Here is a 27,330-nt window from a genome sequence, read left to right on the forward strand (position 1 = left end):
TCCTAATTATTCAGGTGCTAATTAGCTCCTGGATTACCTACACTCTTTGCTCCTCTTTTCTTGTCATATTTGCGGTCTCTGAATTCCTTGTTATCACCTTCACTAGGGAAGGGCAGTGGTAGGAAGAAGTGGTGAATAAAGCTGTAGGTTAGCAGCTCTGGTAAAAGGCTTGGTGTAAGGGCAGGTTGGAGCTATTGGTAAGATGGAGATTTTCTCTAATAAACTGTGAATTTCAATTATCTAGTTTCTCTCTAAATCTAATTAGCAAAATAATCAAGAATCTACTGTAACTAGCAAGGGTTAAAAAAAACCCAAAACCTTTTTTTTCTAGGTAGGCACAGCATTTATCACAAAAGAATACAGATTTAAAAAAGAAATTCTGTTGAATTTTTAGATGCAGCATATAGAAATGTTCAGCTTATAGCATTCCAGGCAAAAAAGCAGGTTAATAAGTAGCCAGCACAATGTTTTGCACATAGTAGTAACTGCTCAATAAATGCTTTTTGAAAATTGTACTCTGGTTCCATATTATGAACAATTATGGGAGGGAAAGAGAAAGACTTTGCATTCTCTTGTATTATTAGTTAAAATTCAAGTTAATACTAGACAGTAAATCTGGACAAGCAGTCAATATCCCTCTATTCTGAAGTGTTTTGCTCATCCACAATCGAGAAACAGACCTTTTGTTCATCAGGAAACAATGTGCCTGCTTTTATTTTTAAATTCAAAAGTTTACTTTTGAAATAAATGTTTCTTATATGATGGAATTTTAAAAGTGTGTACAGAAATAGACTTCAGGTTTTTGAAGTCTGATAACTGACTTGTTATAAGATTATTATTATTAGATTGTGAGCTCCTTGAGCAGAGACTGGTTTTTTTGGCCTTTCTTTGTATCTCCAGTGATTAACATAGTACCTGGCACATTGTAAGTGTTTAATAAATACTTATTGATTGACTGACTTATTGTTGCCTGGAAGTCCGTTTGACATTCATATGGGATAGGTTGCCCCACTTTTATATGAATGATTTGGGCTTCCTCATTATCTAAGGCTGAAGGTTACATCTGAAACCAACATTTACAGAGACCTTTATTATCTTCAGCTCCTTTTGGAAATGAAGTTTCTTTATGACAAAACAGGCCATGTTAAAAAACAAACCAAGAATCAAACAAAATCTTTACAATTTGTGGAAGCTGGGTTGTCTGGGCGTGAAGAGAGGATATTCTAGTCAGCACTGGGTCAGTGGCTGTGGTGCTGTCCATTAGTAAAGTGCTGACAGGCCTTAAAAACCTGGCTAAGGGCCTTCTGGGATCACATAGCCTCAGCCCCTAGGAAGGTACTTCAAAGGTTAAGGACAACCTTAGGATAAGTAGACAAGGAATCCTAGTGAAGAATCTTGGAAAACTAGATTCTAACTATCCTGGATAGAGGAAAGAAAAATACAAGTCGTTTCAAACATTTATTAAGACAACACATTTTAATTCAAGGAACACTTATTAAAGCACCTTCACTATGCCAGATGCTATAGCTGCAAAGATAAGAAGAAAAAAGGACCTATTCTTAAAGAACATAAGGTCACATAATATAGTGGTAGTGTAAATGTATTGTTTATGTGTGCATATTAAAACATATGTTAAAATATTATTAAATATATAGAAACATTGGAATGGAAATAACATGGGACTCTGAATCAAAAAGCCTATGTTTGCTATTCTACCACTTACCATGTTATGACCTTGAACGAATCATTTAGTCTCAGTCTATTTCCTCATCTCTAAAATGGGACACTACAACTTGTCAGTCCCACCTGATAAGGAAAGTGCTCTATTAACTACAAAGCACTATAGAAGTGTAAAAGACAATGATAATGGTTAATAATAAATTGAGAAAAAAGAAAAAAGAAGAAGAAAATAATTAATTGGGAAGGTTTAAATAGAATATCATGAGAGATTTGAAAAGGGAGGAATAATTAGTAGGAGAGACTCAAGAAAGACTATGAGCTAAAGACAGTACCTAACTTAGGCTATTTGCTCTTTTTCATCTCATTTCTTTTTTTTTCTCCCTATAGTTTGATTTTCTAAGGAGGAATGTTGCTGACCTTCACAGGAGGTGTCACAGGAAACTTATGGTCAGATATTCACCAGAAAAATAAAAATACCAGGCATTATACAATTGGCCATTGGTACATTTTGAGGAATGTCACCTTAAACTCTTAGAACATAGACTGTGAGAATTTTGTAAGACCTTAGATAGCAGCTTTCTCTACAAACTGTCTGCAAACTACAAACTACATTCAGCCTCTTCTTAATATTTATACATCTATCACCTTAGTTCAGGCCTCCATCATTTTTCACTTGGACTATTAACCTGTTCTCCTAATTGTTTTCTTACCAAAAATCTTTCCAGACTCCAATCCACCCTATTTACAACTGGCAAAATGCTTTCTCTTACACGTTTTTCACCATGTCACCCTTGACTCCATCCTAAATCCAGAGGTACTTATTACATATAGAATAAAATATAATGTCTTCCATTTGTTTTGCAAAGCTTTTTACAACCTGGCCCAGCCTACCTTTCCAGTTTCATCATCCATCAATTCCCATTTCTCACCCACAAAGCATTCTACTTTCCATCTCTGTGCCTTTGAGTTGTCCTTGTACCTGAAAAGTTCTTCTTCCTTTCTCCATCTCATAGAATCCCTTATTTTCTTTAAGATCACCTGAAGCTCTATCTTTTCCATGAAGCCTTCCCTGATCTCTCCAATAGCAAGTGCCCTCCCCATCCCTAAATTACCCTGCATCTATTTTATCTTTTTTCCTCTATGTATTTAATATGTTTATTTCATCTTCTCCAAAAGAATGTAAGTTCTTTGAGAGTAGAGGCTTACTTTTTTTTGTAATAAAGTTTTTCTGATTGATCCATTATTATCTAGTCCAACTCTCTCATTTTACAGATGAAGAAACTGAGATTCAGGGAAGTTAAGTGGTTTGCTCAGTGTCACAGGGCTAGTTAGCCAAGTCTTCCTAGCTCCTAGATCAGAGCTTTTCCCTTCATATTCATTTCCTTCACATAATCTGAAGCATTGTGCAGGGAGTCAGAAGGAGTTCAGACCAGCCAAAAGGATGAGCCCAGAACCGTTAGCCAATAAACAAATGACTATTTAAGTCACATACGAAAAAAGAATAAGCAGAAGGCCTTGCACATAGTAGACACTTGTAAATATTTGATTACTTGATGACCTCAACATTCAAGGTAGTGTCTAAGTTACATCCTTATTTTGTTAAGTACTTGGAGATACTTTTGTTCTAGACCCCCCTCTTTTTTGATGTCCTGGAGTGAATTCCTATGCCTCCTATATCATTTCTTGCTCTAGTGGCAATAATTCTTGCAACAAAAATGTTTTGTTAGAGCACAAGCTCTTTGTTGGTAGAGTTGCTATTGTACTTCTTTGTTTTGAGGCCTTTTTATTTTTCCAAATCCAATCCAGGTTTTGTTCTACTTTGGTCTTGGTCAGGATAATAAATAGTTTTTCCACACTCAGTGGAATAAATCCATCAGCAAAATAATGAGTTAAATGCTATTCACAGCCTTTATCAAACCTTCAAAGTCTCCTCTCTGAAAAGGATCACCTCGGCAGGGGGTGGGGAAGAGGAATTGTGGTCTGACCTGCAGCTACTCTGGCTAAAATAGGATCAACTTTTCTTGTAGCAAGGGAAGAAATTTGGACTTGAACCAAGGGAAAGCTTCCCCCGAATCAAAACAATTCAAAAGTGGCATAGAGTGATTTCAGGTGGTCATAGGCTCCCCCAGCCCATCCCTATATGAGGTCAGCAAACAAAGGATAAATGACCATTGCTCATGCATGTTGCAGGGAGGATTCAGGGCTAGGAATGGATTGGATATTTACAGATCATCAGGACCATACAAAATTATCAACTTAAAAACTCCAGCAAAGGGAGGTTGTTGAACCTTGCTTTCAGCTCATCATCACCTGTGGTTGCCTTGGCAGGGCCAGATCAAATGATTCATGGGTCTTATACACCCATGAGTTCGACATTCCCCACCCCTGGATTAGATGGTCTTTGAAATCTCTTCCAACTGAAATTCTGTATAAGATCTTGACTTTAGTTCAGTAAATAATTATTATTGGAAATTCACTATCCCTTATAGATAAGAAGTTTTAAAAAATGTTTGGTGGTCCTAAGTTATGGTAAGTAAACCCAGTAGGCACCTCCAGTGGCTGAAATAGTCCAGACCAGCTCCTGATCCCATTCCAAAAGTTGAGGATGCTAACATTCATGATTTACCTCATGTGCCAATAAAGGCAGGACCATACTGGATCTTGGAATGCCCACATTTCCTCAGCTCCCAGATGGCTTTTCAGGGCACCAGTCTCCACTTTTTGCTTACCTCTTGGAATAAGAGCAACTTGAGCTCAAAAAGATACTGAGGAGTGCTCTGCTTTTGATCATGAGGTTAGTGCTTATAAATCATGTTCCACCCCAATTCAATCTGTCCCTTATGTGGCTGCCATAGTGATTTTCCTAAAATGCATGTCCAATCATGATACTGATCTCCCCAGCCCAACCTAGTCAATACACTCCAGTGGTTCCCTATTACCTTCAAAATTGAATATAAACCTCTCTGTTTGGCATTTAAAGTACTCCACAACCTGGCTTTGTTTCCATAGCATAGAACCTAGCACCTAGTAGGTATTTAATGTTTGGGGAATGAATGATGTTTAGAGTTGATGGGTGAGGGAGATAGAATGTTGTTGGATCTGCCCTATGAGTATACTTCCCTAGTCGAACCCTGTCAAATGCCCATGACCTTGGATGGAATTGTTCAAAGCTGGGGTCTCATATCTTCAATGCTCCTCTGCCAAGAGGCAGCAGCAAATGGATTTGTTCCAAGGCAGGCAGCTTTATGCACAGACTTCTCTTTTCCCTTCCTTCTCATCCACATATTGCTGTCTCCACCCCTGCTCTTCGTGCCTGTGACACGGCGGCATTTTGGCAAGGTAACATTCTGCCATTTTTAAGCAGCCAGGAAGAAAAGCACTTCCTAAACATGATATTTTCTCAAATCTTCAGGCATGGCCACTCATTCCTTCATACATAGTTTTTACCTAGCAGCGAACAGATTCAAATAAGCTAGGTTAGATACGGCAAAATCTTAACTAGGGACTCTTTACCAGGTGTCCATGGATCCCCAAAGAACCCAGAAAAGAATTTTAAGGGGAGTTCATGAACTTTTATCAGAAAAAATGACCTCTTTATTTTTACTAATCTCTAACTAAAATTTAGCATTTCCTTCAATTTTGAATAAAAAAAAAACCTGAATCCAAAGAGATTCTTTTGAGAAGGGATCCCATCAGAATGCCAAAGGTTAAAGAACTCTTGAATCAAGTATCGTTTGTTTTTGTCACTCCCACCTTCCCACTCTTATTTCTGTCTCCATCATCCCCCATCTTGCCCCCAACTCCCTGACCCAAAGGTGAAATTGATCCAACATTTGCCTTTATAAAACTGGTAAGTACTAAATCCTTCTGCACCCAGAAAACTGGTACGAGGTCAGAAGAAAACAATTTCATAGAATAGAGGTTCTTAACCTTATATTGGGTTATGGACCACTCTCTTTGGCAGTTTGGCCTATAGACCCCTTCTTAAAAGAATGTTTTAAAATGCTTAAAATATATAGGATTGCAAAAGGAACCAATTATGTTGAAATATGGCTATCATTTTTTTTTAAAGTCCACAGATTCCAGCATAAGAGCGTCTGCCATAGAAAGATGATGAGGTTGAAGAGTATATCACTACAGAGCTAAAGCATTTCTGGTGGTAGAAGGAGGCTTGAGAAAGAAGAAAAGGAAAGCTTTCTCTTTTCTCAAGCTTATTTTATTCTGGGAATGGCCCTCTGATGAACTCAGGCTATTAAAGATTCCGGCTACATAGCCTACCCCCCTAAATCCCTTTACTCCCTTTCTACTGCAAAGCTACCAGATTCAAATTCTCTGGCCTTGTTCCCCAAAATGGAGTGATTATGCTGCCGTCTCTTAGGCTGGCCATTTCAGTCTCTTAGCCCACAATTTCTATTGGTTCTATTCCTATCATTGATATAAGAGGGATGTGTATGTGGGGTGGGTAGGTGGCTGGGTGAGTGTATAGGAGGGACAGGAAGCAATGAATGGAGGAACTTGATCCAATCTTTTAAAAGAAGTTTGACAAATAGTCCCAATAGGGCATGTAATAACTCTGACTCTTATCCTCAGTAGCCAAAATGGGTTACAACACCAACATCTTAGCAATGATAATATATTTCAGAGCAAAGAGTATGCAGGCAGCATTGTGCAAGGGAAAGAACTCTCCTTAGGCATAAGAAAACCAAACCAAGTCTTGGCTTTCGGTCATACTAGCTGTGCAACATCGAACAAGTCATCTGATATCTCTGGTTCTCAATTCCTTCTGCTGCGAAATGAGGTTCTCGATTAGAGCTGCTTAAACCCCACTCCCCCAAGGGTATGTAGATAGATTTCAAGGGATATGAATTTAGATGGGGAAAAAAACCTAATATCTTTATTTTAACAAATCTTTGGTTTTCTTTATAATCCTATTATTCTAAAGACTTCACCAGACTCCAAAAGGGTCCATAACACAGATTAAGAATAAGACCCTGGCTCTTTTGGTTGCAAAATTCTATAATATACCATTTGTGAATTGTACTTTTGCAGATGAGATTTTAAAGCAAGTCATTCTGGTCCAAGTTAACAAGGGCAAAAGTCAAAACCAGTTTAAATGTTGTAAGCCAGCTTTTAACATTATTAGCTTCTTCTGAAGGGGCAGAAATAATGTTTTCTTTTTTTAGATTAATTTATTCTAAATAGGAATCATTTGGGCATTGGAAAAAAGCAAGAAAAAACTCATCTTTCTTTTCTAATTCGTGAATAAATAGAAAAAATAGGTTAAAGACAGAGTTAGCTATACAAACGAATATTTTAAATTTCTGATGTCAATGTGAATGAAATTAACATTTAAAAACACACATTTCTGACAAGGTTAAAAACCGCCCCTTCTTTTGTTCAAATGATTGTATATCTCTGTGATGAGGTGGGGGGGGGGGGAGAAACTTTACAGTATATATAAATGTTGCTCTACTTAAACAAAGAAGAGGCAGAACTAGAGTGTAGTAAAAAGGGTCCCAGGTTTGAAGCTGAAGGCCTTGCATTTGTATCCTGGTACAGCTATTTACTAGCTATGTGATACTGGGCAAGTAAGTCTCTTACCCTTCTTTGTCATCATTTCTTTATTTGGAAAACAAGGGACTTGACCCAGGCAGGATATGTGGGATTCAGCTCCAACCAGCTAGCAAATGATTTTTAAATTTTCACTTTGATCTTGAGAATTTGAGAAACTACCAATTAGGACTTGATTTATTGTTTTGTTGATTGTCTAGACTTAAGAAAGTGATAGAAAAAATGTTAGTGATATAGTTTCAACTTAAAAGCATATCCATTGCATACTTTGTTATTTTCTTTTTGTATAGCTTATTGTTAAATGCTTACCAGCACACCCCTGGCCTATATTCCTTTCCTGGTCTTAAATGTAGAAGAATTTCATGAAAATGTCTAATTTCTAATGGAGAAGATGTCCTTCCAGGGCAGTAGAGCAAAAATATTCTGCAAATATTCATAAATAGTCTGTGGAATTGCAGAGGGTTCACCTCACAAGAAACTGAGTGGCTGCTTCAAATCATATTTGACATATAAAACCAGGATCGATTTTCCAATGAGACTGTAAAATTAGACAGGAAGCATATCAAAAGAAGCTGTTGTTTTCAGGCATAGCATTCCCCTTTAAAGGAAACCACTCCCTGAGCTGTGATGAAGATGTCATGAAACTTTATAAAGACTGTCCAGCCCAATCTTCATTTTACAGATAAGGAAAATGAGGCCCCAAGAGGCTAAAGTGAGTTGCCCAATAGGAGCTAAAATTTTATCAACAAGCATGAACTGGAGGTGTGTGCCCCAAATTTGAAGAGAAGGAAACTAGTGATTTAAACATTGATTTAACCCTAGTGAAACAATTAGTTTCAATTTAATTCAAGTATGTATTAACCTCCCAAGGCACTGGGGTATGGTAACAATCATCACTGTCCTGCCCTCAAGAAACTTATATATTATATTGTTAATTTGACATGTGTTCCCATGACCTGTGCTCTTATTAGTTAGCAGAAGATCACTTCAGACCTTTGGGAATAAAAAGAAAGGAATAGCTCCTATCAAGGACAAGAATGGCAAAACCAGATTTTTCTAGTCTGCTGAGATGAACCCCAGGAATGGGCACTTTTCCTAATGGGAGAAAGGGAAGTACCTGGCTTTCCAATTTACACAGGGGAGCTAGGAACAAAATCTCCAATGACCAGGAGGCATGTGTATCTCTCCAAAATATAAACCCCTGCTACTCCATGAAACACACGGCAGAGACAATATGCCAAGAGAAATTTTGCACCTGCAGGTGAACAGATATGCAGTCAGCATGCAGAGGCACTCACCCAGCAGAGGCTCTGGAAGCTGAGCCCAAACCATCCCCCAGCTGATGGTGATGTAGACCCAAAGGGAAAAAAAACCCAGCACAAAGAAAGAGTGGTCAGTGTCTGTTCCTCCCTGAGTCAGACACACGCACACTCTCTCCATCACAATTAACAGGAGATTCTGAAACACAACAAACTCACCGGCAACATGCTCAAAATCAATGGCATCGATACCCAGAACTGAGATACCAAAAAAAAAACCTATTTGAAGAGCAAACACTCAAAGCAGCAGCTTTCTGCATGCTGCAGAGAACAGATCACACAGCCTCCTAACAAAATCTACCACAAGGTCAATGGACCCAAGATGAGTTGAAATGCAGGTGCTTTCAAAAGGCCAAGTATCTTGCTTCCATTCTATGTATAAAACCTCTACTTCATCAAATATAAGCTCAGCCATCAAACTGAGAAAGAGCATAGAATTTAGAGCTAGAAAGGCTCTTACCAATGGACCTTATCCAAATCTTTCATTTTATGGATGAGAAAACCGAGGCCAAAAGAGGCTTAAAGATTTGTCTGAGATCATTGTAAAAACCCAAACAGGGATTAGACCCAGGTCTTTTGACTCCATACTACCATGTTGTCTATAGACATCAGGCCTATGGGAAACCCAAGTAGAAACAAGTCATTAAGAAGAAAAGGAAGAGGAAGAGGAGGAAGAAGAAAAGAAGGATGAGAAAGAGAAGGAAAAGAAAAGGGAGAATTAGAAGGAGGAAGAGGAGAAAAAAGGAAAAAGGAGTAGAAGGAGATGGGAAAGGAGGAGAAGGAAAAGAAAAAAGGAGGAAAAGGGAATGAAGGAAAAGAAAAAGGAGGATGAGGGAAAGAAAAGGAAGGAGAAGAAGAAGAAAAATGAGGAAGAGGAGGAGACGGGGGAAGGAGGAGGTAAAGAAGAAGAAGAAGACAAAGGAAAAAAGGAGAAAGAGGGGAAGGAGAAGAATGCGATGGAAAGGAGACAGCTGAGATGGTGGCAAAGTCTGGGAATGTAATATCGATGATTTAGATTAGGTTTCCCTTTTCCTCCCCCCACTTCCTGAAAGCTAGGGTAACTCAACCTTGAAATAAATAGCAAGAACTTAGAATCTTTCCCTCCAAGACCTTAGATAGGAGATGGTTTAGATGTGATTTTATTTTATTCCATTGGGTGGGCTAAATAATCTCATGAAGGAAGAGTCAGTGGATCTTAAATTGGAAAGACACCTGAGAGATCTAATCTAACCCTCATCTGATGAATGAACTTTGTCTTTTTAAGTGACCATCTGTCCTCTATAATTTTATATTCTAAGCATTTTTAAGTATCTAACTCTTGGTTATCTAACCTAAAGGAAAAGAAACAAACATTTTGATAACACTAAAAGTTATTTTTTCTTTTGGAGTTCATTTTTAAATTTAAATGAGCATGAATGTGTCTAATGTTCTGAGAATTTACCACACTTCAACCCAGATAATGAAGCCACAATGAAAACCTGACCCAGGGACTAGAAAGCTGCCCAGTTTTATCATCCTGAACAAAAATTAACTCCTTCCTTGCTTCCCATTCCTTTTTGAATAGACACAGCATCACCTCTCAGATGGATGCCTGACAACCTGAGTGCCTCTAAGATTTATCTGAATGGCTCATACAGTCATTTCTGGGGGAGAAAGGTGGGATGGAGGTTAAGTACTTTTTGTTGAAAGAGTGTTTCAAGGAACTGAACCAAGACCAGGAGAAATGAAATTCTGTTTTACGTAAAATAGTCCCAAGATGACAATCAGAAAAAGAGGTGATAAACACACACAAAATGGGACATCCAATTTTGTTATAGATAATCTATAAAATAGATACCACATAACAACTTGCTTCTCTACTGTTTAGGATACAGAAAAACTATTTCTTGAGTTCCCAAGGGAAAAAAAATCTCCATTGAAAAGGAGACATCATCTTGACATCTTTTCCCTTAGAAAATCATCCACAAAACAGTTGATCAAGCAAGGAAGGTGAGCTGCATGGAGTCAAAGTGAATGAGCTCAGTTGGATAGTACTGGACTGGTAACTAACTATACAATGCTAACAGATTGTTCAGATCCTTTGTAAAGGATTTTTTTGGAGGATGTGGACATTAATTAGGTGGGATAAAGTAGTAAGGATGGATTACAATTTGTATATTTGGGACATGAATTGGGTGGGATAAGGTAGTAAGGATGGATTGCAGTCTGCATCTTTGGGACATGAATTGGATGGGATAAGGTGGTGTGAATGGGTTGTAGTATGGGTTGTTGGGAGCACTTTGATGAAATTATAGAGCAATTAAAATATCAGAAGAGAAAAGGACAAAGATGAATCATTAGCATTTGGAAAGTAAAAAGAGGCAGTTTCAATTTCTAAACACATGACAAGAAATGGCTTCAAATTCAATTAATAAGAAACTGAGATTAGTGTACTGGAAAAGGAATGGAAACTCAAAATGGAAAGCCCACAGATGCTCAGTTAGGAGTCCTGACTGCATTAACCTCAGTAAACTTGTGTACCTTGCTATGGTGGTCAATCGACCATCTTTGAAACTTAAGAGACAGAAAGACTAAAAGGCCCTTAGCAAAATCCCTTCCCAGAGAAAGGGAGGACAGGAGAAGGTCTTTGGAAGAGGACCTCCGGGTTTGTATTTTTAAAAATTCTTCTTCTTTGTACCTGAAAGACGAGTTGTGAGAGGTATAATATGGCCCGTGACTTTGCTATTTCAGTTTGCCTTTGAGGTAGCTGCCAAGGGGCTATAAATCAAAAGAGAAAAAAAGCAAGCAAGCAGCACCAGGCTGTCTTTGCTTCTTTCCTTGAAGCTTAGATAAAGTCTACTCAACTGTGCAAACCCCGGGCTCTCTCAATGGAATGCTGGGAGAGGGATTTTACTGGTCCCTGAAAACCGAACAGGAAAAATCTGAGATCAACTAAGTGGTCAGAACAGAAGGTCTAAGGAGCATTCCCCATGCAGCATGAGAGCTGGCTGTACAGCTGGAAGAGCAGCACAATTGTAGTCTGCAGTTAGAGAAACTTTTCTGGTAGAGAGAGGTCCTAAGAGCATGGCATGTTGAACCATTTATTTACTGTTTTAAGAATAAATATTTTTTCTGAGCTTAGCACTTATGCAATAAAACTAGCATTTTCATATACATAAGAGGTGAGAGAGAGACACACACACAGAAACAGACAGAAAGAAAATATACAAAATAGCAAGCCTCTATTATGTATCACTTGCTTTTCTTTTAAGATAGTAATAGCTCTTAGAATCATAAGGTTTGTATAATGTTGTGTATAATTGCAATATTATAATGTGCAATCTAATTATAGAAAATATTATGATATATTATATGTGATATAATAATATATTATCTAATTTCTATTCTCATAACAAGATATTACTAGTGAATGTTATTCCCATTTTATGGACAAGGAAATTGAGGCTGAGAGAGGTTCAGAGATACAATTAATAATTATCTGAAGCAGGATTTGAACTGAGGTCTTGACTGCAAGTTCAGTATATTCCATCTATTATATCACCCGCTTGCCTATATAACTTTCAAAACTGTTCTGTTCATCTATGATTCTTTTTCTCCTTTCTGTTTTCTTCTATATATCAATTTCTTTTCAATAACCCTTCCTTCCTTCCTCCCGTTCTTCTCCCTCTCTTCCTTCTCTCTCTTCCTTCCTGACTTCCCGTCTCCTTCTCTCCCTCCTCTCTCTCCGTTTCTGTTTCTCTGTCTCTCTACCTCTCTTTCTGTCTCTCTCTGTCTGTCTTTGTGTGTCTCTCTGTCTCCCCCCCTTTTTTTTGCTCTCCTATATTGTCATTCACTCTTCTTCCTCCCTGCTCCCAACCAGAACCATTCAAGGATCAGAAAGGACAGAGTCCCAGAGGCAGCAAGGACCTTGAGAACCTAGCTCTCACCTTTAGAGCTATCTCCCCACCTTGTTCATTGACTCAGATACTTTCTTTGTTTCCTGTCTCAAACCCTTTGTCACAGGAGTCAAATCCATTCAATGAACATTTGTTAAATGACTGTTGTAATCAAAGCTAAGCCACATGGGTAAAAAAAAATAAAATCGACAAATAAAAAGTCCCTGTCATTGAGAAGCCAGTCCTCTATGGAGAGATACAACATGGAAACAGATAAACAGATACAAGCTATATGGAGAAGAAAGTGAGCGTTAATGACTGGGGAGATCACAAAAGGCTTCCTGGAGGAAACGGCACCTAAAGCGAAGCTAAGGATTTTAAGAAATAAGGAAGGAGTGTTTTCTGGTCTGAGGGACAATCTGTGCAAAGGCAGATAAAGTTAAGTGACTTGCCCAGGCTCACACTGTCTGAAGTCAGATGATCCTAAACAAAGTCACTTTGCTTGTGCCTACCTCAGTTTCCTTAAATTGGGAAATAAAATGGGGATAAATTCTAGCATCTCCCTCCCAGTATGACCGTGAGGATCAAATGAGGAAATATTTGCAAAGTGCTTAGCAAAGTGCCTGAAACCCAGTAGGCACTTAATAAATGCTTATTCCCTTCCTCTTCCATTCTCTGCAACTTCAAACCTCAGAGAGTTGTCTGAGGGGGCCAAAAGGTTAAATGGCTTGCCCACCAACCACAGCTGTGATGCCAATAGGCAGATCTTCTTAACTCAGAGGTTGGGTCTCTATCCACTTTCCCATCTGCCTCTTGTGTGTGTGTGTGTAAAACTCTGTTCCTCTTTCTTCCTTCTCTTTCTCCCCTCTATCCTTTATTTTCTCTCCTCTTCTTCCTTCCTCTCCCTCTCTCCCTTTCCCTCTCTTGTCCCTCCCACTAGATCTTTGATTTCATCTTCTTGAATGCTAACAAAAACGTGAACAATAACTTGTCTGTAACTGTTCATTCTGGGCAGCTCTCATCTATGTCCAACCACATGCATACAACTTGCAGCAATGCTCATACCCAGTCCCCAAAACTGGCATTCTTAGTGCCCTCTGCCCTCTTTTCTGTTACTCTGCCACTATTATTGCAGAAGCAAAAAGCCCCCCACATATATTTGCACATATATTTACAAATAAAAACACATATGCCAAGAGTACATCCATATATGTGAACACATAAGGGCAGCCCATGTGCATAGGGAAAGACCTGATTTACCCTTCTCACCCATCCAGAATAAACAAAATAGTATGTTTCTTAGTGATCATCCTGGAGTCAGGAAGACCCTAATTCCTAAATTCAAATCTAGCCTCAAACACTCACTAGATGTGTGATGCTGGGAAAGTCATTTTTCCCTGTTTGCCTCAGTTTCCTCAACTGTAAAATGAGCTGGAGAAGGAAATAGAAAATGATTCCACAATCTTTGCCCAACTCCCTCTCCCCCAATGAGGTCTCGAAGAGCCAGACACAACTGAAGCGACAGAGCATTTGCTACCCATGTGATCTTGGGTGAATCACTTCACTTGTATGGGTCTCAGCCTCTGTGTCTGTAAAACGATGGAGTAGTATTAAATAATTTCTAAGCTTCCTTTCACAAACACAAATAAATAAAGATTCTAGAGTGGTTTGGGCAAATCCCTGAACCCCAGTTTTCCTCAGTTTCCTTATCAATAAAATGAGCTAGAAAAGGAAATGGCAAACCCTTCCAGAATCTTTGCCAATAAGGAAAATTAATTGCAATGCTATGTCATCTGATCGTTATTTGTAATATTCCTTTCTCTGTTTACAATCTCTTCTTCTCAGTTTTAGCTCACATAGAAAAACCATTTCCAGAGGCTGAGGAATGTGGATAGATCCCAGCCTATCCTAGGGCATGGTCTGGCACTCTGTTTATCCCATAAACAAAAGCTAAACTAAGCTGGTTCTCGTTCCTAAGAGTTACCAAGAGCCAACCCTGTGATCTTTCTCCCTTCATTAGAATTTTGGGAGGAAATTTGAGAGGAAAAATAAAGTCAGAAAGGTTTTGCTTGCCCAGATTGCTGGAGGCTGCTAAAACTCATGATCAGGTCTCATTCCTCAGCTGACTTCCTCCCCTTGAGGATGAATCATGAGGAGGGACTGAGAACTCTTAGCCCACATCCTCATTAAATGTCCACCAAATAGGGTTGACTTTTTCTTATCAGGGGAGGGCCCAATGATGAGCTGGCAGGAAGACAGATGGGTACTTAGGACAGCCCCAAACTCTACCTTTTGGTCTTTGGTTGCTGAGAAGAGCCACTGGCCATCAATTTTTTAAATTATTGACTAACCTAATTAATGTTTTTCTTTAATAATAATATAGGTTAAAAAACCAAAAATAATATAGATAATAGATTTATCTTTAATACATAACTGTCTTGAAATTTTGTTTTTGAACCAAGAAGACTCTAAATAGAGTCACGAAGAGTTAACTGAAATGACTGAACAACAATGGCAATCTCCCTTGTGCCCAGTATAACTCCAGAAACTCCTGGGGAGTCCGAATGGAAAGAGAAGGAGTTTCCCTGATCCAGGGCACTGGCATTCATAGTATGGTATGAAGAGCAAATAGAGGAGCCTCGGGAGAAGATGCAACGAGAATGGTACGTACCCCGCCACCACGATCTCAAAGTCCCCGTCGTGGTCCACGTCGGTGACGGCCACGCCGTAGTTGAGCTGGGTAGGGTTGCTGTCATAGTCGGGAGGCAGGACGGAGTTGGTGACTGCAGTGAACATGGGCTCGGCTCTCTGGGACCCCTCACTGGGAAGTGGGAACCAGCCCAGCAGCAGCAGCAACAGCAGCATCCTCAGCAGCACCTGAAACCAAAGCCAAGGAGCTTCAGGGGGAGGCCATCGCTCTTGGGGAGGATGGGGATCCCGGCAGGCCAGAGTTCTCCCATCTAAACAGGATGCGACTGAAATGCCTCCAGCCACTACCCAGAACCTTAATTTCCGGCCCAGACATTCAAATCAAAAGAAAATAGAAGATCACAAAGGCTGAAACTGGAAACTGGAAAGATCAAAGGTCATCCAATCCAAGCCTTTCACAGATGAGGAGACCCAGAGATTTAAGTGCCTTGACCAGGTTCACACAGGTCCTCTGACTCCAAATCCAGGACAGGTCCTATAGCATCCTGCTGTCTAAATCTCCTAGAGGTTTGGATCAAGGCAGCCAAAGTCATTAAGGTCAATGAAGGAGACTTTCTTAGATTGTATTTGTACCAGGTTTGGAGTAAGGAATGCCTGAGTTCAAATCTGGCTCAGACACTTATTAGCTTTGTGACCCTGGGCAACCCTTTTTGCCTCAATTTCTTCATCTGTAAAATGAGCCGGAAAAGGAAATTGCAAAATCATTCCAGTGTCTTTGCTAAGAAAATCCCAAATAAGGTCACAAAACTGAACAACAACATTCCACATCCAAGGAGGAATTTATTATTTGATACTTCTCTGAGCCAACTTCCACAGCCCTGCCTTTAAAACCAGGAAACAAAGTCATTGTAGCCAGGGCAGACATACCAGCAGAATCTAGCTGGCACTGCATCAGTCACTTGGAGAAATTAAACCATCTTATGCGTGTTTTATTATAAATTAATTATGTATAATACATTGTATAATTCATTATTATATCTCTAACATAACTCACAGTGTTGCCAAGCTGCCTGGGGCCATGGAAAGGGATGGCACACACCCAAGAGACAGATGCAGAGGGCCAAAGTAGGAACTCCCTCCCTCTCCATGCTGGAGCAAGGGAGACACTTAACTTCCTATAGATAGTATCAACCTGGCTATTCTTGTAAGCACCAGAAACCACACTGAGGGGACTAAAGGCCCAGCTGGAACCCGGCCCACACACTGCTGCCCGGACCAAATCCCCCAAAGGGGACGACGTGGCCGTGTGCTTCCAGCAGGCACCTCACCTCTTTGTGATGGAACAAATCCTGCTGGTGTGTCAGGGCGTTTGGGAGAAATCAGTCAGGGAGATCTAGGGCTGATGTCTTAATGAAGGGGAATACAAATGAAGGCAGTCCTCACGTGGGGAGGCAGACACACACACGCACGCCTCTAACTAGATAGAGGCTTTAATAATCTGTGGGACAGTGTGGGGCTCACGGGGACTGGGAGGACCACACAGCTTCTCCGGGGGAAAAACAGGATCCAAATCCCAGAACTTCCAGGCTTTGTGACCCTGTAAAGCACAAGGGGCACAGCCCCATTTTTCATCAGAGACCCCAGGAGGTCACTGACATGCCTACAGCCACATGAGAAGTTAAATGTTGGAGATGGAATCTGAACTCAGGTCCTCTGGCTCCTCGGCCAGTCATCTTTCCAACTATGGTTAGTCCTTCATTTTTGAAGACCAATGTCATCTCAGGGGAATGTTTTGACTTGGACGTGAATTGGATTTAATTGAGACAGTGACATACATTTTCTCTTCCTGAGGCAATTAAGTCCAGGGCAAGACAAAAGTCAGAGCAACTGACTTTAAAAAAAAATTATTCATTTTTAAAAAAACAAAAATGCTATTTTATTTTTTTAAAAGAATAAAATAGTATTTATATATATACATACACACAATACATTCATACACACATGTACATGCATACACATATGATCATGTATAATACATATAAGCAACATGCACATGTTCGACACATTTATACATACATGCATTTATACATGTGACATACATATATAAGGTATATGTATGTACATATACCTGTACATACATACACACATGTATGTGTATATATATATATATATATATACATACACACACACATACACATATGCAGTAACTTTAGTTATCCAAAATGATTTAGGAAATGAGATAGCTACGTGTAACTGGGGAAAATAAAATATTGAATAAATAAAATAACTAGTACTGGATGAGGGATCCTTAAAAAAAAAGAGAGAAACAAGGATTCCTAAATGAATAAATTTCCCAGGTAAATAAAGGTTAACATTTTCAATGCAACAGAAATCTTAAACATTTGTGAGGAAATCATTTTAAAAGATATTGCATACTTCTCACATTAGAAAATTAACATGATGATGTACATCATTTAACTTCTCTGAGGACAAAGTTCCTCATCCATAAAATGAGGCAGGTTGGAATAGATGATAGTTATAAGTAACATTAATTGACTATTATAAGGTTTGTAAAACCCTTTATATTCATTTTCATTTATTGATTATGACAGATATCACTCCCATTTTACAGAGGAGAAAACTGTGAGAGCTTGAGTGACTTGCTCATAGTTACACTCAACATTCTTCCTGGATCTAAATCCCATTATCAGAAGAAAAGATGTCTCCTAAAATGCAAAGCAAAAGCAGAGTTTTACCCCTTTGGGCCTCAGTTTCCTCATCTTTAAGTAAAGGAGTCAGCCTGGGTGACCTCTAAGGTTCCTTAAAGCTGTAAATCCTTCAAACTTCAATTACTGGTCAGAAAATTGCTTCTACGACGACTCTTAGGAAAGAAGATTCTAATCTCATCTTCAAAAGGAAAGTAATGGATGTTCCACCGAGTGAAGTGCCCCAAATTACTAGGAAATCTATAGAGAATAACAGCTTTCACTGTTGCTTTAGAGGATCATATAGTTGGTGTTAGGAGAGTTCTTAGAGGTTATCTAATTTAAAACTCTCTTTCTACAAATGAGGAAACTGAGGTTCAGAGAGGTAGAATCCAGCATGGAATAATGATTGGTATTGGACTTGGATTCAGTTAGACCGGGATTTGAGTCGTCTCTCTGAAACAAATTATCTGTATGGCAATGGGACTATCATAAACTCCCTCAGACTCAGTTTTGTGAAATAGGCATGTGAAATGTCTTGCAAATCTTAAAGTGCAATCCAAATCAATGAATAATAACAATAATATTGTCCAAAGTTATCCAGAGACAGGATTTGAACCCAGATCCTAATAATCTGGAATTTAGTATCTTTTACAATCTACCACAAAAAGATGTGAAATAAACCATTCAAGAACTTTGTAACTCGGTGATATCGCTTTAATTTTGTGACAGATTATAGTTTTGAGTCTGACCATTCATTAAATGAATTTGTACTGCTGTTAAGATAGTTATATGTTATAAGATCATTGGTTGAGAGTTGGAAGAGACCTCAGGAATCTTCTGGTTCAATTTGTCCCCCCATTTTACAGATGTAGAATCTAAAGTTTTATCTCTCTGCAGTAAAAAAAGGTACTGATCCTTACTAAGCTATCCAGTTTTTAAAGGTTATGATTCTGTTCCAGAGACACAGTGCCTCCCTTCACCTTTTTGTCATCTCAGACTCAGACTGAACTTTCCACCCTACTCTGTTCTCAATTTTTTTCAAAACTCTTTTCTTTGATATGTTTTTTAAAAGTATTACCTCATTTGATCTTCAAAACAAGCCAGTGAGGTAAATGCTTTTGTTGTAATACCTGTTTTACAGATGATAAAACTGAGGCAAAGGTTAAGTTAGCTGCCAGAAGCTTATACTATCTAACTAGTATACTTGTTTCTTGAAACTGTTTAAACATAGTTGCACAATTATTTCCTCACAGGTAACAAGAAAGTTACTGATTTTATATCCTAGAATAGGAGCTCTGCAATCCTTGATTACTTGAGGTATAGTAGATAGAGTGCTAGACTTAAGAGTGAGGAAGACCTGAGTTCAAATTCTACCTTGTGTGATCTTGGGGAAGTCATGTAATCACTCCTTAGCCTCAATTTCTTTATCTTTTATATGTATAACTTCTCAAAGTTGTTACCTCCCATTTGAACCCCATTATAAGGATCAAATGACATTACACAAGTAAAATGCTTTGCAAATCCGAAAGAACTATACAATTGCTAGCTGTTATTATCAGCTATTAGGGAATGGATTGTATATTATCTGAACAGGTTGTTCTCAGTAGTCCCCTAATTTGCTGTGAATGGCCACATTTCTATTTCTCTTTATGAGTTGGCTCTGCTCCACAGGAGGAGACATGAGAGGGAAAGAAAACTCTTATATAAGTATGGCCAGGAAAAGGGGGTGCTATATGGTCTATAGATGGAAGACTGTATTGTGGAATCTTACACTATGCATAATATCTAGTTGACAGCTATTTAAAAAGAAACAGCAGGAACAGGGCTGGTGTTTTTTGGCTCTAAGTAGCCTAAATATGGCTGTAAGAAAGAATGTTTGACAAAAGTTCTCAAAGATGTTTACAGATGAGAGACTCACAAGAGTGGGAATATGGAAATATAACTGCAAGGGGATCAATTGAGGCTGGGAGAAGTAGTGCCGTTGTGGTGACCTTGGTAATTTCCTCTTCTTTATCATCATTGTGATACATACAATCATGACTGTCCATAGCAGGGTATGGGCTTTCCTTTGTTTAAAAACAGCTCTCCAAACACACAGCACATAATTTTAAGTTTAATATTTATTATCCTAAAGATTATTTATATAATAATAAAGATGACAAACATTTTTTCTATCACTTTAAGTCTAAAAAGAAAATAAATCAAGTTCTGATTTTTGTAGTAAATGATGACACCGAAAATTTAACAATTAGCTCTTATGAGCTAGTAGAGTACATTTTAGCACATCCCTGCTTGCATTACTCCTGTGCCTCCATAAGGGATGTGCCAGAACTGGGAAAGTAAGCTATGGTGAGAGTTGTGCTAGAGATCCAGCCAAGGACTGCTGTCTGAATTGTACCAGCTGAGCTTACTCCTTAATGCTCATTCCATAGAAAGGGGCCCCAGCGGTGGGCATTCCCTAACTAGCAGGATTCCTTGCACTCTGGCCAAATGAATCAGGCAGAAGATAAACAAGAGAACAGGGGAAGAACAGAAGGACAAAATGACAAGGCAAGAAAGAAAAGGGAAAGATTGGCTTTATAAATCATTTTGTTTGTAATTTCATCAGAAATTACTTTTTTTAATCCAAAACAAACAATATTTATTGTATTTCCAAACTTTGGGTTTAAGGAAGAAAACATAGTTGATGGGAGAGAGAGAGAGGGAAGGAAGGAGGGAGGGAAGGAGGGGAAAGGGAAGAAGGAAGGAAGGGAGGGAAGGAGGAAGAGAGGAAGGAAGGAGAGAAAGAAGGAAAGAAGGAAGGAGGGAAGGAAGGGAGGGAGGGAGGGAGGAAAGAAGAATGGAAGAAGGGGGAAGGAAAGAAAGAAATAAGGGAGGAAGGAGGGAAGGGAGGAAGAGAGGAAGGGAGGGAGTGAGGGCAAGAAGAAAGGAGGGAAGAGAGGGAGGGAGGAAGCAAACTAGCTGTATTGCCCAGTCTTGACAGGTAGGTGATGCCATGACATTTAAGTGCCTTAAACCCAAATCACTCTGGCTTTTATTGATTGATCATCAAAAAGTCCCAGGCCAAACCCATGTGGTGTTTGTTTTGGCTCTGACTGAAATAATTAACAATTGTTGCTGTTTTGGTCAGAAGCCCTGAGGGTCTTCCCCTTCTAGATTGATTCCTTTTTCTTTTTCTTTTATTTGCTTATTTTTCACTTGATAAAAAAGGATATTCTTTGCCTCATTTTTTTCTTACTTAGCCTTAATCACTCAATGGGACTTGTCTCAATTAAACTGGAACCTAATAATGACTTTAGCTTAGGCCAGGGAATCCCACTATACCCAGGACCATCTCCAGTCATCCTGATCTGTATCTGGCCACTAGACTCAGATGGTTTTGGAGGAGAAGGTGAAGCTAGTGACCCTGCACAGCCCTACCTCAGTAAGGAACAAAGGAAAAAAGAATAAGGAGTCACAGGTCCTATTCACTGTGGAGGATGAGGCAGAACCAAGTTAATACAGATCACTTCACCCTGTGTGAAAAGAGCCCATAGTGTGAAGTTCAAGAAGTGAGACTCTAATTGGCCATGTGAAGTGGCGATAGACCTTAGACATATCAACACTTAGGAAATGGAAGGCAGTGGTGAAGAATGAGTGTAAGTCCCTTTCCTTCCCCTTGAACAGGCGAGTGAGTAGACAAAAGGTAGAGAGCTTCAGGGCCAGCATAGGACAGGACAGGAAAACACTGTTAATAAATGTCATCCTTCTTTCCTCAGCGCTGGTGTTGCCAAGGATACAGTGAAGGAAGGTGAAATCCACCTATCCACCTGTGTCCTCTTACTATGAACATGTGTATATCTATATTATTCTTTAGCTATCAAAGAGTAAAGTTTTAATAACACTGTTCACTCATAAAGAAGAATTAAGGTATGAAACCATACTAAGTCACTTAAATTACTTAAGTAATAATTTTTAAAAATAATTCACACTTATAGAACTTTACAGCTCCTAGAAGTACCAAATAACTAAGAACAAATCATTTTAGATTAACCTTATTTCCTTTAGGGGGGAATGAGGTCACTAGGCTGATAGATCAGCAGAATGGTATAAATACACCTTAGCAAGAATTAAGCAAAGCTCTTGACAAAGTCTCTTCTGTATTTTTATGGATGAACTGGAGACATCTTGTCTCCAGTTAGGAGATGACAGTGTAATTAGATGAATTCAGAACTGGTTGAATGGCTGGCTTGTTGACTTGGTTTGGACTTAGTGCCAACTTGGAAAGAGGTCTCCAGTGGAGTAATCCAGGGATCTGTATCTATTGGCCTTGTGCTATTTAACATTTTGACCCTTGACTTAGATAAAGTCACAGGGAGTATGCTTATCAGATTTGCAGATGGTGTTGAGGAGATTCACCATATTGGAAGAAAAAGTCAGTATTCACAAAAATCTTGACAGATTAGATAAAATGTACTTAATTCATTTAATGAATATTTATTAAAGACCTTCTATGTGCTAGTCATTGAAGATATTAACATAAAAATTAAGCATTCCCTGCCCTCAAGGAACTTCTATTTTCCTAGAGAGGCTATAACATATACATAGATATATTTTTTAAGAAATTGGGACCTTGGAAGGGGCAATTTTAGTGGAGATTTATGGATGAGGAACCATATCACAATTGATAAGGAAGTAAGTATGAGATGAGGAAGTGCAGGACATGATCATAGACAGTTTTTCTAGAAGGTTAGTATCAAAAGGGAAGAGAGATATAGGATGCTTGAGGGTGTGGCAAGATTAAACAAGAATTTACAAATGAGGGGAAATATGAGCATGTTTAGAGACATTACAGAAGAAGCCAGTAGGCAGAAAAATGACTGAAGTAGTCAGGAGGGGATGGGATCAATGGCCCAAGTAGTGGAGGAAGCCTTGATCTACTAAGTAGAAGAGAAAGTGGATTTGAGGCATAAAATTGAATAGGAGAAAGAGCTTCCAAGGAACGATGTTTGTTTTCTCAGTAAAGTATTAGGTGAAATCATCTGCTGAAAGTACAAGGAAAAAGAGTGTAGGTAGCTTGATGAGAGAACATTTAGAATAACCAATTCCAGAATTTATTCTGGAAAATGTGGAAATAGCCCATGTGGAAATAGCAAAAGGACTGCTACATTACAATAAAGGCCCAGTTGAGTTTAGGTAACATAAATCAGTAGTGGCTCCAACCAGCATTGTTGAATGGCTTCCTCCAACAGTATTAAACAAACAGGGAATAGGAACAGAGGAGTGAATAGTGGAGGATTGAAGTTTGGAAAGACATTAGTTGATGGTAGGACAAAGGAATAAGGAATTTAAGGATAGAGATCAATGTTAACTGGTTAATTCTAAGGGAGATAATTGAGATCAGCATGGAGTGATCGAAGCTATTGGTACAGATGAAAATAGACAGGAGAAGTAAGGTGGGAGGAGAGACATATAGTCAGAAGCATTTTAGAATTATGAATTACAGAAATAAAATATATGTGGGTGACAATGAGATCAAGAGCATCACTACTTTTGATGAGCAGATTGATAATGCAGATCATGGGAGTTGAGGAAATAGACAAACTATGGATCTGGGATATTTGAAAGGACCTATTACATGGGCAAGGGATGGAATAAAGAAGAAACCTGAGCTAGGTTTCTATAAATATATAAGGTAAAAGGAGTGAGAGAGGGAGAGTTCTCCCAAGAAGGGAAGTTTGTTAATAATAAAACAAGGGTCCCAGAGGAACAATGAAAGGGAAGGCAGAAAAACACAAAATCCCATGAGAGGGTTGGGCTGAGGTGAGTAGGAATGAGTAAAGAGTACTAGGAGAAGGAAATTTTTATCTAGACAGCCTTCAAACTCTGAACCATGGGGATTATAAAGGAAGGAAGGAGATTTCGTACTGGACGATAGACAATACAATATACTTCCTAGTAAGCAAAAGCTCCATAGTCTGGTAGGGAAAGGTCTAATATCTAGAATGGTAGTCCCAGTAGAACCTGGCTATGTTTTGTAGGGATGGAGTTGGGAGGAGCAAGGGGCAAGGCTGTGGTCAAGGGCTGGGTCCCAGTGAACATATAGGGAATAACTTGTTGACTTTTCTCTGTGATTAAGAGCTGCTGAAGCTTGATTGATTTACTTACCTTTCCCATCAGTAATAAATATAAAATTTTACTTCTGGTTTCAAAAAAGTTGGGCATTTATAGTTAGACAATTTCTGAAAGACCTGGGAATTTTAGTGTATTACAAGCTCATTATGAGTCAATAATTTAACAAAGCTAATTCCTTCCCCTTCTCTTCAAATGTATTATTGAGCTGCTTTGAGATAGGCAATGTCTAGGATCAGGGAAGTGATAGGCTTGCTCTGACCTTATCATACTGTCACTGGAGTATATTGTATTCAGTTCTGGGAGTCTCATTTGAGGAAAGACACTGATAAGCTAAAAAATGTCCAACCTAGGGGCAACCAGGATGAAGAGCCCGGTGAGTGAGTTCCTGTTTTATGGGTATCACTTGAGGTATGTAGCCCAAAGAAAGGAAGATGTGATGAACTATCTTAAAATATTTGAATAATTAAAAGAATAATTAAATTTGTTTTGCTAAGCCCAAGGGTCAAACTAGTAGCAGTGGGTAGAAACTGTGAGACAAATTTAGGCCTTAAGTAAAAAATCCAAATAAAACTAAACCCTTCTTCAGAATGAATTCTTTCAAACACATTTTCTTGCACTGGAGACAGAGGTGTGCTGGAGCCAGCTCTAACCACCTCTCAGAGCTAATTATTGTTTTTCAGCATGAGCCTTTATACCTTGGAAATCAGCAGATGGTACATATCAGGATTTGATTTATTATTTTGTTGACTGTCTAGACTGAAGAAAATAATAGAAAAAATGTAAGAAAATTACATTTTTAAGTGTGATTAAACAGATTAAGCTTAAAAGTGTGTCATGAGTACATTTCTCCTTCTCCCATGGAAAGCTAATTAAACATTTACCAACATACCATGGGCTGGAGATCCTCAAAGAGAATCTGACTACTTGTTGGATAGGTTTTAGAGAGGATTTTTGTTCAGGCATGAATTAGACTAAATGGTCTTTGAAGTCCCTTCCAACTTTGAGAGGTTATGAAATAATGCCAAAAGGTTGTATAACCAAAAATATGTCCATGATAAAGTTCCAAGATACTGTAAAAATGATTCCTCTTCCCACCCCATCCCCCAGAAGAACCTGTCAGTACAGAATATTTGCACTGCTTTGAACTCTGACATTTGCAAAGATCAAAAATAATGGTTCACATTTATATAGAATTTTAATGTTTACAAAGCACTTACTTTAAAGCAACCTAGCCTGTAAAGAGAAGTAGTGCAAATATCTTTACTCCCATTTTTTTTTCAGATAAGAGAACTAAGATTCACAGAGGTTATACGAGTTCTCCCAAATCATACATCAATGATAAAAACCCAGACCTGAACCTGGGTGGTCGATTAAGCCCCAAACTCTTTCTATTAGAAAAGACTGTCAGTCAGAATAGAGAAAGGGGACTGGGTAAAGGAACAAATGAATGAAAAGGCAGTTATTAAGCACTTATGTGCCAGGTACCATGGTGATCATCAAGGACACAAATACAAAATGTCAGAGAGTCTCTGCCCTCAGGAAGCTTTATTCTAATAGAGGAAGACAACACATCTAAGAGATAAGTGGTCTAAATTTAATGGAAATGTCTGAAGAGTCACAGAGAGTGATCCATATAGATGTCGTCTGGTAGACCCTTTCCAGAAGCAATGACATTATTGGTATGATGATACCCAGAACAAAGATAAGAATGGGATGGGATACAAAGTTCTAATATTTTGAAAATAATCATAATCATAACAATAGAGGTCACATAGCTCTTTGCGTTTGCAAAATGCTTTTGCAGATGAGAAAACTATGGCAAACAAAAGTTAGGTGTCTTGCCTGGGGTTAAATAGTGTCTGAGGCAGTATTTGAACATGTCTTCCCGACTCAGAACTGTGTCCATTATACCACACAACTACCTTATACTCGCAAACACACACACACATACATAATGTACATAAAGAGACAAACTATGTGTAATATATGTTATTTAATTATATGTTATAAGGTATGTATATTACACATAATTTGTCTCTTTATTATTGGGCTTCTTAATCTGGGTTCTTTTTCTTTTTTGAAATAAGTATGGCAATAACGGTATTTCAGAATAATTGTCTTCTTTTGTAATTCTAATATTTGTGGTATTTTATGTGTTTAAAAACATTATTCTGAAAAGGGGTTTAGAGGCTCTGACAGATTGCCAAAAATGTCCATGACCCCAAAAGGTTAAGGATCCCTGCTTTAGAGTGTAACTTTCAGGAAGGAATTCTATCCTCACATTTTATGCTCTGCCTCCACACAGCCAGCAATGACCCCCTCACCCCCACCCATACACAGAGGATGGTAATAAATAAATACTAGTTAGTTCTTGATGTGTAGAATCACCTTGAAGCCTGGAAGATCTGGGTTCTCTGGGTGGTTTTTAGCAACTTCCAAGAATACAAGTCACAGAGAAGGTGCCAACCTATACTGGCAGAGGAAGTTTGCTTGCTAAGGAGTTCCTTGTGCCAATGAAATCCTAAGTCTCTTCTATGCCTAATTATTAATGGAAAAGTGGCTGGTTTGTAAATACATTTTCTAGTGATAAATCTTTGGAAAAGGTCTTGAAAGGAGTCCTCTTCCTCTTCTGGGGTAAATTCAATTGCAAATTTATTTCCAGAGCTTTATGTCTATACCAGTATAGACCTGTTCCAAAATATCTCCTGAAATAGTCAATTTAGGACTGAAGAGTGTAGATTGTATGGGGCTAAGTACTAGAAATAAATTATACATGAATTTTGGGACCCCCAAAAAGCTGTTTATTACTCCTGGGGCCAATCCTCAAATCCAACTGGATGATAAGAATAGAAGAATAACATTTCATTTACCTTTGTAAAGTGGGGGGAACTAGGAAGGAGATGGGGGAAAATAAAAAGGGAAAGGAATTTTCTCTGTCCCACTCTTTTTCCAAAGAATGTATACTGTTCTGGATTACTGGTAACACATTCAGCTGATTTTATGAAGAGAAAGAATATAAAACATGCAAGGGTTATTTGGAAAGTAAATTTATGAGGTTAATTCCCAGCACACATTACATAGGAAACAATAAAACAGTAACTTCATTGCTAAAATATAAAATAGATCAGCCATAGTCATTTGTGACTTGGTGGGTCTTTGGTTTAAAATAACTGATTTCTTAGATATGTAGTTTTTCAGACAAAGTGTATGGATCCTCAGAACCAAAAAAAAATGGTTTTATGGCAGAAATTTCTGGCCAAACTGGTTGGTTTTAGGGGAAAAAATGGTTTCAGTCAGCACACTATAACAAAGCTACCAGCAAAATTTTGTAGAAGGAAGAAGGAGTTCCAATGATAATGACTTTAGAGAAAAACCACATTTTATTGAGCTGGCATCAGAAAGTTCATTCCAAGC

General features: G+C 38.6%; 1 protein-coding gene across 3 annotated transcripts in view; it reads right to left on the reverse strand.

Moving 5' to 3' along the window:
• Window positions 1-27,330, reverse strand: part of CRTAC1 (cartilage acidic protein 1) — a 183,025-nt gene that overhangs the window by 132,570 nt on the left and 23,125 nt on the right. For all 3 annotated transcript variants that reach the window (XM_031956215.1, XM_031956217.1, XM_031956216.1), the window contains exon 2: window positions 15,117-15,322. In XM_031956215.1, the coding sequence (XP_031812075.1) occupies window positions 15,117-15,322 (206 nt within the window). The remainder of the gene's footprint in view (window positions 1-15,116; window positions 15,323-27,330) is intronic.

This window comes from Sarcophilus harrisii, chromosome 2 (assembly GCF_902635505.1).
Source record: "Sarcophilus harrisii chromosome 2, mSarHar1.11, whole genome shotgun sequence".
NCBI lineage: Eukaryota > Metazoa > Chordata > Mammalia > Dasyuromorphia > Dasyuridae > Sarcophilus > Sarcophilus harrisii.